The sequence below is a fragment of the Dunckerocampus dactyliophorus genome, chromosome 20 (genome assembly GCF_027744805.1).
Source record: "Dunckerocampus dactyliophorus isolate RoL2022-P2 chromosome 20, RoL_Ddac_1.1, whole genome shotgun sequence".
NCBI lineage: Eukaryota > Metazoa > Chordata > Actinopteri > Syngnathiformes > Syngnathidae > Dunckerocampus > Dunckerocampus dactyliophorus.
Window position 1 is genome coordinate 19,240,636 of NC_072838.1, and position 12,853 is coordinate 19,253,488.

The window sequence follows — 12,853 nt, forward strand, 5'->3', positions numbered from 1 at the left end:
ACAGGAACCAAACACCAATCATGTTCACCTTGATGCTCATTCTAAACTGGCAAGACAGCCAGTCACGAGGAAAACATGTCCCAACTGAGCAAAGGTGGAAAGCGTACTGACAAATTGTACTCAAGTGAAAGTACTACTACTTTAACGAAATGTTACTCGGGTCCGATTACTGGTATAAAAATATCAAATAAAATGCAAAAGCTCATTTAGTGCAAAAATTACAGATATATCAAACTGGTTGCTTTTAATTGATGGAAAATGTTTATAAACTTGACTAAAAAATACAAAATACAACACAACGTCGACGCACAACGTAAAATAATTACAGAGGTATATTCAAGTGTAGATGGTCTCCTAAAACCTGATTAAACAATACAAGCACTGAAGATGACATCACTTGTGGCTTCTGACAGGAACAACATAATGTAAAATAATACATTATATATATATAATAATATAATATATAATATAATATATAATAATACTATATATATTATATATAATATATATATATATATATATGTGTGTGTGCAGTATATCTATATCTATATATATATATATATATATATATATATACAAATATATATATAGGGTGTCCCAAAAAACTGTAAATAGCTAATACACTTGAAATAATTGTAAACTGGATGTTTATCATTTGTTCAGTTTTCAAAATGTAATTTACAAACATCATTTTATTGTTTTGTCACCGCCTGTTCTCAAACTGACATCCGTTCTGGTCCAGACACTGCTGACAAGGCGAAGCCATGGAATCGCACACAGCACTAAACAATTCCCTTCGTATTGGCGTGATTTCACACTTAAAAAAAAAAAAATTATTTCCTTTCTTCAAAATTTTGTTTGGCTGCCATCATTCATTTCAATGTCTTTCATCTGTAAAGAAATAAACAATTATCAGCTGCAAAAGGGTGTATTGCAAAAAGAAGAAATGGGAATGGAACTAAAAGCAATTTATTGATTGCAAAGAAGCATTAAAGTAAAATAGGCTGTTCATCAGCTGATCAAAAGTTTAACACCATAATTAAAAAACAAAATCCTGCTAAAAAAAAAAAAAAAAAAAAAAAAAAAAGGAATAATGAGTAGCTGTGCCATTCTTGCTAATGAGGTGAAAAATGGGTTTGGGCGTGCTTGATGCGAGTGTTTCCAGGAGGCTAGTGGGAATGTTGCTCCAGATTCTGAAGATGCCTTCACTCCTCTGGAACTCATGTCCATTTTTGTAAATCCATCCCCAAATGTTCTCCACTGGGTTTAAATGAGGGGATGGTCAAAAAGAGTGTGCTTATTCCTCTTTACTGTATGAAGTGCAGCGTTGTCCTATTGAAAAATCCAGATATTACCACACAGACGAGGGCCTTCAGCCATGAAGGATGCGCCCTGCGACATCTCCACATAGCCATCTGCCGTTTGACGCCCCTGCACAACCTGAAGCTCCATTGTTCCATTGAAGGATCATGACGGTGGAAAACATCTCAGGTGGGATCTCCTTGTCATGCCAGTAACGTTGGAAGCCATCAGGACCGTCAAGGGAGAATTAAATGTTCTTCCACCTTTCAATGTCCCATGTTTGTTGCTCTCCTGCTAATTCCAAACCCTGAAGGAGACCAGGCCTTTGAAGATGTTTCTTCTCTGGCAGATGCCGTCTGATGGTTATCGGACTGCACTCGGCACCAGTAGTACCATTCATATGGGCCGAGGATGGTCCCGTGTCTTGTCTTTTTTTTGGGTCTACTGCTTGACTTTTTTGTTGCATGAGCCTCAGGATGTTTTTCAGAAGTTTGAAATGACTGTCTTACCGCGTCTAACCTCAGCAGCAATGGCGCGCTGCGAGAGAGAGGCCTTGCTTGTGCAGCTCAACAATCCCAAGGTCAAATGTATTTATATAGCACATTTCCAAAGTGCTGTACAACTGCCAATGAAACACAAAACTACACAACACACTTAACAATAGATTGTACAACCGAGAGGTAAAAACAATGGACCAAATTAATGACACTAATAAAACAATTTAAAAAACACAATAAAAAAACAATACAAGATTTAAAAAAACACCCAACAACAATCAAAACAATGCGCAGGTTAATCTGTGTTGAAAGCCAGTCCATAAAACTAAGATTTCAATAAAGATTTAAAACGCTCCAGTGACTGGGCAGATCTAATGTTTAGGGGCGGTCCATTCCAAAGTCTCGGACCAGCGACAGAAAAGGTGCCATCACCCCGAGATTTAAGATTAGATCTGGGAATGGTTAAAAGGAGCTGTGAGCTGGACCTCATAGTTCTGGCAGGAACATAAACGGTCAGTAAGTCAGATAAGTATGAGGGAGCCAGACCATTCAACCATTTAAAAACCAAAAGAAGAATTTTGAACTGGATCCTGTAAGTAACAAGTACGATAACCAGTGTAGAGAGGCCAGGATTGGGGTTTTGAACCAGCTGGAGACGATGTATGGATGAGTGATCCATACAAGGAATTACAGTAGTCTAGGCGGCAAGTCATAAATAAATGAAGAACATGCTCAAAGACGTCAGTGGGAAGGTAAGGTTTTATCTTCGCCAACTGTCTCAGGTGGAAAACACAAGCCTGGACCACAGCATTCAGTTGTTTACACAGTTTAAAAGCACACCAAGGTTTCTTACATGTGGTTGACAGTTTAGTTTAGTTTATTAAGGACAATGTGCAGTTTCATTAAAAAGATGTCTGCACCAGATTTAGCTCAAAGCTAATTTCCATCTGCAGTCCTCAGTAAGATGGTAATGGGCCAAGTGCACTGTCCACACCATCTAAAAGAGCAGGATTGCCAAAAATAAGAATTTCTGTTTTTTTCTCATTAAGCTTAAGGAAGTTGAAAGACATCCACTGCTTAATACCCTTAAGACAGTTCAATCGGGCAGAAAAGGAGTCTGTACCTGATTTCAAAGGTAGATAGATTTGCAGATCATCTGCAAAGCAATGAAATGTAACATTGTATTTAGAAATAATTGACCCCAAGGGGACCATGTACAGTGCAAACAAGACTGGGCCCAAAATGGAGTCTTGAGGTACACCACAATCAAGACTAGCCACTTTGGAATTAAAGTTGCCCATAGTGACAGAAAATGACCTTCCAGATAAATAGGACCGAAACCCCTGGAGAACAGTTCCTTTAAGACCCACATATACTGTAGGTCCAAATGTGACAGGATACCATGGTCCACTGTATCAAAGGCTGAGAAAAGGGCGGCAGAGCTGCCAGAATCTGTAGTGAAAAGATCATTAAAAACCCCCAGAAGAGCAGCCTCAGTGCTGCCACTTAAAACCTCTCTTCAAAGAGAGAAAGCTTTTTTGCCTTTGCCATTGAGATGATGACAGTGTGAATACCTGACACTAAATCACATTCAATCCACATTTTCACCAACATTTTGCCTTTTGAAGGCTGTGCTCTACAACGTTTGATCAACAGCCTATTTCACTTCAATGCTTCTTTGCAATAAATTGCTTTTTATTTCTTCTTTTTGCATTTTGAAGCTCTACTTAGAACCTCAGTAAGATCCAACAGTGCAAATTGTACATTCATGCCATTTTTCAGCTGGTGTTAACATTTTGATTGAGTGTTTGGGGTCTGATTGTATGATGAGGGACTAGACGGACTGTGACATTACTAACATGTCAAATAAAGTCCATGGTAGCAGCTAAAAAAGTGTAATTGCAGCTTGCACTAACGTATATTTGAATTCTTGGCCAAGTGTCTTCTTGGCGGAAGACAGCTGGGATTGGCTCTAGCACACTGGTGACCCTAGTGAGGACAAGAGGTACAGATAATGGATGGATGGCATTCAAGTGTCCATCTTTAGGACATTAGTCTTTCCACTTCCTGCAGATGTCATGGGGCTTGTGTTGTGTTGTCGTGCCTAGAGGTCCTCCCTCACAGCTGCAGCAAGTCTGCGTGACCTTCACAGGTGACAGTCGGGCGTTTGGCGGCAGCGTGCACCTTCATGTGCGCGTCCAACGAGCGTTTCTCCTGGTAGCACTTGCCGCATGCGGGGCAGGCGTGCGGTTTCTCGCCTGAGTGCGTCAGCATGTGTCGCTTCAGGTCCACCTTCTGCACGAAGCTCTTGGTGCACGCATGACAGTTGTACACTTTGTCCTTCCTGTGGAACCTCTCATGCGTCTCCAGTGAGATCTTCTGGCGGAAGCTCTTCCCGCAGAGGCTGCAGATGAAACCTTTCTCTCCCGTGTGGATCTTCATGTGCGAGTCCAAGTTGCCCACCTGCCGAAAGTTCTTGCCGCAAACCTGGCAAGTGTACGGCTTCTCGCCAGTATGGATCCTCTTGTGCACGTGCAGATGTTGGCTCATGGTGAACTTCTTACCGCACACGTCGCATGCATGGATGCGGGGCCTTCCACCAGTGTGATTCTTCAGGTGCCGCTTGAGGACCGCCTTCTCCATAAAGGTCTTGCCACAGTACTCGCAGATGAACGGCCTATCGCCAGCGTGCAGTTTCACATGGCGCTCCAGCGAGCTCTTCCTGGGAAAGTCCTTGCCGCACTCTTTGCACACCAACGGCTGTTGCATTCTCGTCTGGACCATCTCCACCCGGAGGGTACGCGTATGTAGCTTAGCTCCTTTCTGGTCCGTGTGGGGTCGATCGAAGGCACACTTATTCCGGCACAGGTCGCACAAAGGCTCCGCCTCCTCAGAATGCTTGTCAATGCGCTTCTTGCACTCTCGGCAGTGCTGCAGCACGACACTACCATGGCCTTCTGGAGCATGCTGATCATGTGATGGTGTACTGGGCGGAGCCTCTGTAATGGAGGCGAACACGTGCACTGTGATTGGCTGCTAACAATAAAACTAACTAATAAACAAGAAAGAAATAAAGTGAAATAAAGAAATAAAATGCTGGGAAGCATCTTGCCCAACACTTGTAGTAACAACCAACATGGCTGACCTTTTTCAACTATTTTTACAACATCGTACACACACGAGCAGTAAATACACAGAATAACAACAGTCACAATAATAGTTGGTATCTAATTGACCATCAATGTGTGGCGTAAAATTCCTTCATCTTGTCGAGTAGAAACGTAGCTGATGTTATCCTACTGACCTCCGGCTGCTCCACCAGCCTGGTACTCAGTGAAGATGTGCTCCACGACAGCGGTGATCCGCTCCAGGACCATCCGCTTCAGCTGCGATACGTCCCGGCCTCGACGCTCCTCCAGCAGCCGGACGATGTGCTGCTCGACCACCGAGCGCAGAGTCCGCCATTCTTCCGTCGACATTTGACCGCTAGATTCATGAAACATTCTCCCACCACAAGCGGAACGTAAACACTCCCACTTCCTTGTCACGTGATGTCGCGCATGCGCAAGCGTTGATTGGTGACTCCAGTAGGGTGACCATTTTTCATGACTGAAAACCAGGACGTTATACTGAAATAATAATAGGTTAGTCAGATGCCTTATCATTTCAATCCACTTAACGTATACCTGCTCTGTATTGTTACAGCATTGTTATATTACTAAATACTATCTATAATGTATAACCTACACAGCAGTTATATTACTAAATACTATCTATAATGTATAACCTACACAGCAGTTATATTACTAAATACTATCTATAATGTATAACCCATACAGCATTGTTATATTACTAAATACTATCTATAATCTAACCTATACAGCATTGTTATACTGTATTACTAAATACTATCTATAATCTATAACCTATACAGCATTGTTATATTACGAAATACTATCTATAATCTATAACCTATACAGCATTTTTTATTATGTTTGATTATGCCTAAAATAGGTAAACATATTTGATGACTAAAAGGCACAACACTTGGCCCGCCAATGACATTTGTACTTGTTATATTACAAAATATCAACAAATCTAGAAGCAAAGACGCAGAGGACATTCAAAAAGGATTTCAAAAACAGAAGGACACAGGAACTCCACAGTGTCTATACGGTCTAAATACAGTACTGGACCGGTCCACAGTGTCTATATGGTGTATGTACAGTACTGGACTGGTTGACTGTGGACTTTCCAGCCGTGGTTCCTTCTTTCCCTTGTTGAACTCTGCAATCACCCACTTATACCTAGCTTCCTTTTACAAACATCATTGTAATAATGAATGAATAATATGCATGAATAATAATGAAATCATGTCAGAGACCATGACATGATTTCAGCACGGCTGTAGACCATGACATGATTTCTATGTCAAAAGTATCATAATTGCATTCTGATGTAAAAGGCATTGTATTGCTGCTGCTCAAGCAAATAAAGCTTTTAAATAAAAAAGAAGACTTTTCCTCTTTGCCATCACTAGCAGCCCTCACAAAAAGCCAAAGAAAAAGCAAAACAAACAAATTCAAAGAGAAACTAACTACAATACTGAGCAAATCACCCAAATGGGCGGCGCTTTCTTCATCAAGGTTCATGTTCAGAGTCTTCATCCTCATCTTCCTCAGAGTCTTCATCATCCACCTCTTCTTCCTGTCTGCTCACTGGGCGTCCAGATGCTCTCTGTTGCTATGGAGACCACCAGAAGGGGTCAGAGCGCAGAAGGTGAGAGTGGGACAGCCAAAGAGGGAGGGACCTACCTGGAAAGGTCCCGATGCAGACAGGAAGGAGGTGGTCCTGTCCAGCGATGTTCTGGAATTGGCTCGCACGATGTCGAAGCGCGTTGGGTAATCAGGAGGGTGCAGCGAACTCCTGAACACCTGACAGAGTCCACGGGGGGCAGTGTTTTGGGTCACATGACACCTGAGGGAGCATCCTTGGAAGGTGGGTGGGCGGAGCCTACCTTCAGGTCCTCCTCCTCGTCCACAATCTGGATGCTCTGATAGGCTAGCGTGTAGAACTCCAAGGCCTTGGCGTGGAAGGACATCTCCACTGTCACAAAGTCACACAGGATCTTCTATGAGGAGCAAACAAACACCTCAGCCATCATGGAGATGATGATGGACATCATGGACATGATGATGGAGAGGATGGACATCATGGGCATGATGATGGACATCATGGACAAAATGATGGACATCATGGACATGATGATGGAGAGGATGGACATCATGGGCATGATGACGGACATGATGGAGCGCCATCTCCAGCCCGCCTTCGCCTACCTTGATGTCTCGGATCTTTTGCTTCTCAAACTCGTCCATGGTCTCCTCCAGTTGGCGTGTGGTGCGCGTGGCGTCCATGGTGGCTCGCTGCAACTCGCTCTCAGCCTGATGCACACGAGAGGAACATCAACACAAATGCCGCACCAGCCTTGGTACGCTCACACGTCACCGATGGGCGGGGAAAACACGCAACACACCTGAGACTGAAGGCGGGGTCAAGGGAGCCTGACTTCATTCACGTCTTCACCAACTACTCTACATAGTACACTTTACTGTGTACTCTATATACTCCACATAGTACTCTATATACTCTACATAGTACTCTTTACTCCATTCCATTCCATTTTCCTCTGCTCATCCGGGTCCGGGTCGCAGGGGCAGCAGTCTCAGTAGGGAAGCCCAGACTTCCCGGTCCCCGACCACCTCCTCCAGCTCCACCGGGAGGACACCAAGGCGTTCCCAGGCCAGCTGTGAGACATAATCCCTCCAGCGTGTCCTAGGTCTTTCCCGGGGCCTTCTCCCGGCTGGGCATGCCCGAAACACCTCACCAGGGAGGCGTCCGGGAGGCATCCGGACTAGATGCCCGAGCCACCTCAGCTGGCTCCTCTCGATGTGAAGGAGCAGCGGCTCTACTCTGAGCTCCTCCCGGATAACCAAGCTCCTCCCCCTGTCTCTTAGGGTGAGTCCCGCTACCCTACGAAGAAAACTCATTTCAGCCGCTTGTATCCGCAATCTCGTTCTTTCGGTCATGACCCAAAGCTCATGACCATAGGTGAGGGTGGGAACATAGATTGAACGGTAAATTGAGAGCTTTGCCTTCCGGCTCAGCTCTCTCTTCACCACGACGGTCCGGTACAGCGACCACATTACTGCAGACGCTGCGCCGATCCGCCTATCGACCTCACGCTCCAACCTTCCCTCACTCGTGAACAAGACCCCGAGATACTTGAACTCCTCCACCTGGGGCAGGACCTCATTCCCAACCCGGAAGGAGCAATCCACCCTTTTCCGACTGAGAACCATGGCCTCGGATTTGGAGGTGCTGTGTCTCATCCCAGAAGCTTCACACTCAGATGCAAACCGTCCCAGTAAACGCTGCAGGTCACAGCCCGATGAGGCCATCAGGACCACATCGTCTGCAAATAGCAGAGATGAGATCCTAGTGCCCCCGAACTGGACTCCCTCGACACCTTGGCTGCACCTAGAAATTCTGCCCATGAAAATTATGAACAGAATCGGTGACAAAGGGCAGCCTTGGCGGAGGCCAACGTTCACCGGAAACAGGCTTGACTTACTACTGGCAATGCGAACCAGGCTCCTGCTCCGGTTGTACAAGGACTGAATGGCACGTAGTAGCGCGCCACCAATCCCATACTCCCGGAGCACCCCCCACAGGACACCGCGAGGGACACGGCGAATGCCTTTTCCAGGTCCACAAAGCACATGTAGACCGGTTGGGCAAACTCCCAAGTACCCTCCAGGACCCTTGCAAGGGTGTAGAGCTGGTCCAGTGTTCCGCGACCAGGACGAAAACCACATTGCACCTCCTGTAGCCGAGGTTCGATTAACGGTCGTACCCTTCTCTCCAGCACCCTGGAATAGACTTTCCCAGGGAGGCTGAGGAGTGTGATCCCCCTATAGTTGGAGTACTCTTTACTGTGTACTTTATATACTCTACATAGTACTCTATACTCTATATACTCTACATAGTACTCCATGCGGTCTACATCGTGTACATAGTACTCCATGCAGTCTAATAGTGTCCACAGTAGTCTATTCAGTCTTTGAAGTTAAGCCCCTCCACCCTGTGAAGGATACGATGACTTGACGGTTGGACGGGTTCCGCTGGCGAGTCCTTTCCAGCTGATCCAGTTGTTTGGATTCTCGGGTTCTGGCGCTCTGAGTGGCCTTCACGTCCTCCTGTGGCCAAAGGGGCGCGTTTCCGTGACGACGCAGCGTTTGCCGTGCTATTTGGAATGCGGAGCACTCACCCTTTTACGTCTCACCACCGCGCCGTAGCCTTTCAACGGCTCGATCACCCTGGCCTCCAGGCGTTCCACCTGAAAGGTCAACACGTCAACACGCGACCACGTCACGACGCACACAACACTTACCTCCGCTTGCCGGTAGTCCTGAATCTTTGCCAGGTGGTCCGCAAACAGCTTCAGGCCGCTCTTGAGGCTCGGCGTCTCGGTGTCGGCGTACGCACCAATCTCCCGCACCAGGAGGTCGGCCTTGTCACGAAGCCGTGCGGCTTTACGCCCGTAGGCGGCAAACACCTGGCACATCTCCCCGAAATGTTTCTCCACGTTGCTGATCCTCTCCTGGATCCTCTTGGTCTGATTGTCCCTGTAGGAAACACCTCTTATTGTGTAATGACAGCTAATATATAACATCACTTTATGTGTTTATGTTTTATTTCCCTGTAGAAAACACCTCTTATTCATTACAACACAATATGACAGCTAACACATACAAGTTAAAAAGATCAATACTGTCACTTTAAGTGTTTATTTAATGTCCTATTGTTTATAACACAACATGAAAGTTAATACTATATAACTCAAGTGTGTTCAACTCTTTAAAAAGATGAATAATGTCACTTTACGCGTTTAAACCTGCTCAACTTCAAGGCTGCTAAGCTACAAGCGTTAGCAGCACGGCTAGCGCGTGTCCGGTAACATTAGCCGTTCCAGAAGACTTTGACAGAAAAGTGTATACATTTATAAATGATACCTCGCTCGGGCGTCGGGGGTTCGACTCATACCCGCTGAGAAGACTCACCAACCAAACGTAACGTCGACGCGACACCGCCGGAGGAAGCTAACCGAGGTTAGCAAGTAGCAGGCTAGCAAACTACTCCGTGGTTTCCATGGATTCGGTTGCGTTTAGGTACAACGATAAAGTTGGATTTCTCAGAGTCTTTCCAAAACTGGCCTCTGTGTACACATTGAGCAGCGGAAGGGTCGGGGTGACACACGCTGTAGTGATCTTAGAGCCAATTCGTTCGTGAGAAATTTGCAAGAGATTTTACCCATTTTGACTTCATTTGTGTATTGAGATGTGTCTTTGTGTTTTGTTTATAATATAACATAGCTTCCCATTGAGGTGTAAATAAATCAATTTCTCTAATAAATATCTGATATCATGTATTTTTTTACATTACAATTCATTTTACACAATACACATCATTTGGTAGGGCCGCACAGTGGTCTAGTGGTTAGCATGTTGACATGTTGGCATGTTCTCCCCGTGCGTGCGTGGGTTTTCTCCAGGTACTCCGGTTTCCTCCCACATTCCAAAAACATGCATGTTAGCTTCATTGGAGACTCTAAATTGTCCATAGGTATGAATGTGAGCGTGAATGCTTGTTTGTCTATATGTGTCTATATGTCTCTAAAAAGAGACAAAATTTCCATCACTACTTTACAACACAAAATGGCTAGCTAGAAGAGGGTGGAGCTTCTGACAGAACCCTGTGTCACAGGTGACATTTTGGTCCAGTCAGAGGCAAACAGGAAGTGGACGTGATACTAAAGCCGGGCCATTTGTAAGGGGTGGAGCCAATGTCACTGCAGTCAGGTGAGGTTAAATGATAAAAATGTTCCTCATCTCAAGGGCAAAGGGGTGTGGCCAGGTGATCCTGCCTATCAGAAACCAAGAGTTTCTGCCTGATCCCACACCCCCAGTCCTTCAGAACCCCCACAAGGAAGACAATATCCTAGTGGACCTGTCCACTGACCACAGGATGCTGCTGAAGTGGGTCAGCTGGGGTCTTTTGGTTCAATATGTTCCCCCTCCAGGACGTTCATGTGCAGCCACATGGTGACGGGTTCCTCTGCAGGATCTTCTTCTACCGTCTGTCCTCTGTAGGAAGGGGGGGGGGGCCTTCTCACCCATGCAGGAAGTCAACTCACTCTTTTCGTTCGTGTGTATGTTGTTTATGTGTTGTTTATGTCGATGTGTTGTTTATGTGTGTATGTTTATGTGTGTATGTTGTTTATGTCTGTGTTGTTTATGTCTGTGTTGTTTATGTGTGTATGTTGTTTATGTGTATGTGTTGTTTATGTGTGTATGATGTTTATGTGTATATGTTGTTTATGTGTATGTGTTGTTTATGTGTGTATGATGTTTATGTGTGTATGTTGTTTATGTGTCTATGTGTTGTTTATGTGTGTGTGAAAGAAGTCTTTGTTCGAGCTATCTTGTGCAGTTATGAAAATGTGTTTAAACACCAAAGCAGTTCCCTTGTGATAAGATGTGCTGGCCCATGTGCTGAGCACATGGCCAAGGTCATAGGTTGTGGGTCAGCACCTTGCAGCAAGTCTTTGTGTACTACATCTTTTCCTGTGGTAGTTTTAAAACCTCTTCTCGCCCATTGTTGACAAAACACATGTACAGCTCCGTAACCATATTGACTGTCAGTCCATATGGTGACGTCTTTCCCTTCAAACAATTTGCATGCTTTTATGAGGGCTGAAAGCTCTGCAGCTTGGGCCGAATTAGTGGATTTCAGTTTGCCTTGATATAGGATGTCTTTTGTTGTTGTTATGGCAAATCCTACTCTATTTTTTCCTGTGCAATCTTTGCTAGTTGAGCCATCCACAAAAACTACAGCTCCTGTTGACAGGGGTGTGTCTGTCAGGTCAGGTTGAGGTTTGGTGGAGACTTGCACATGCTCACCACAATTGTGGGGTATGCCATCAACTACTGTGGGCAGTGCAACTACCTCGAACATTGACTATTTGCAAATGTGAAGCACATTTGACAGGAAATGACCCGATTACTATTGGAAACAGGTTAGCAGACAAGGCTGCTAAAGAGGCTGCACATGGCGGCCCTCCAGTTGACACAGCACTTGCACAAACCTCTGGTGATACACCAACCACACCTGAAAACACAAATGACATCCTCATTAGCAGACAAAAACACGCACCTCATGCTGAAAAAACCTATTGGGAAAACAAAGGTGCACGACTTGACAATAACATGTTAAGTACACTACCTGATGGGAAACCATGGTTACCCAAATCATTGTTTGAGTGGGCTGCAAAATTGAGCCATGGATTGAGTCATGTCTCAACAGGAGGGATGGTGGTGCGTTAAAAATAATGCACAAGGGTATTTATGCCCAAAAAAGAGGAAAGTTCCCAACACCACCAGAACCATTCCACACAATACACATGGACTACATTGAACTAAACAAAGTACAGGGAAAACAATATTGTTTGGTGATCATTGATGTATTTTCAAAACGGGTTGAACTTTTTCCAAGTGCACATGCCGATGCAAAAACTGTTGTAAAAGCATTATGTAACCGCATAATACCCACGTTTGGCATTCCATCTGTGATCAGGAGTGATAATGGTACACATTTTGTGAACGAAGCTGTGACAAAAGTGGGAGAGTTATAACATATTGACTCGAAAAGACATTGTGTGTATCACCCACAGTCCGCAGGACTAGTGGAAAGGATAAATGGAACTGTTAAGTCCAGACTGGTAAAAACAATGAGAGAAACAAAAAACAATGGCCAGACTGCATCGGACTTGTGGAGACAGGAATGAGAATTGTTCCAGCTGAGGGAAAGACACTTTCTCCCTTTGAAATTGTTTTTGGGTGACCATACAGGTTGCCAGACACCCGTGGGAGGGTCTATACCCGCCCACATGAGGAAAATATTTGAGCAGAGGGAGGTGCATAAACACAATGACT

General features: G+C 44.9%; 2 protein-coding genes across 3 annotated transcripts; both read right to left on the bottom strand.

Annotated features, from left to right (window-relative positions):
• Window positions 1-422: 422 nt before the first annotated feature.
• Window positions 423-5,627, bottom strand: LOC129173532 (gastrula zinc finger protein XlCGF57.1-like). The gene is made up of 2 exons (XM_054764537.1): window positions 5,104-5,627; window positions 423-4,798 (listed from the first exon to the last, which is right to left on the bottom strand). Exons 1-2 carry the CDS (start codon window positions 5,462-5,464, stop codon window positions 3,918-3,920), a joined length of 1,242 nt encoding a protein of 413 aa, XP_054620512.1. The 5' UTR covers window positions 5,465-5,627; the 3' UTR covers window positions 423-3,917.
• Window positions 5,628-5,763: 136 nt separating this feature from the next.
• Window positions 5,764-10,057, bottom strand: cibar1 (CBY1 interacting BAR domain containing 1). Of its 2 annotated transcripts, XM_054764538.1 has the most exons (9): window positions 9,875-10,057; window positions 9,253-9,487; window positions 9,130-9,198; window positions 8,957-9,058; window positions 7,336-7,341; window positions 7,139-7,243; window positions 6,817-6,930; window positions 6,614-6,733; window positions 5,764-6,542 (listed from the first exon to the last, which is right to left on the bottom strand). In XM_054764538.1, exons 1-9 carry the CDS (start codon window positions 9,901-9,903, stop codon window positions 6,441-6,443), a joined length of 882 nt encoding a protein of 293 aa, XP_054620513.1. In that variant the 5' UTR covers window positions 9,904-10,057; the 3' UTR covers window positions 5,764-6,440. The 2 variants fall into 2 exon arrangements, 1 of the variants encoding a protein (XP_054620513.1); XR_008567241.1 differs by lacking the exons at window positions 5,764-6,542; window positions 6,614-6,733; window positions 8,957-9,058; ... (1 more) ...; window positions 9,253-9,487; window positions 9,875-10,057 and having other exon boundaries at window positions 6,855-6,905; window positions 7,139-8,907.
• Window positions 10,058-12,853: the final 2,796 nt, after the last annotated feature.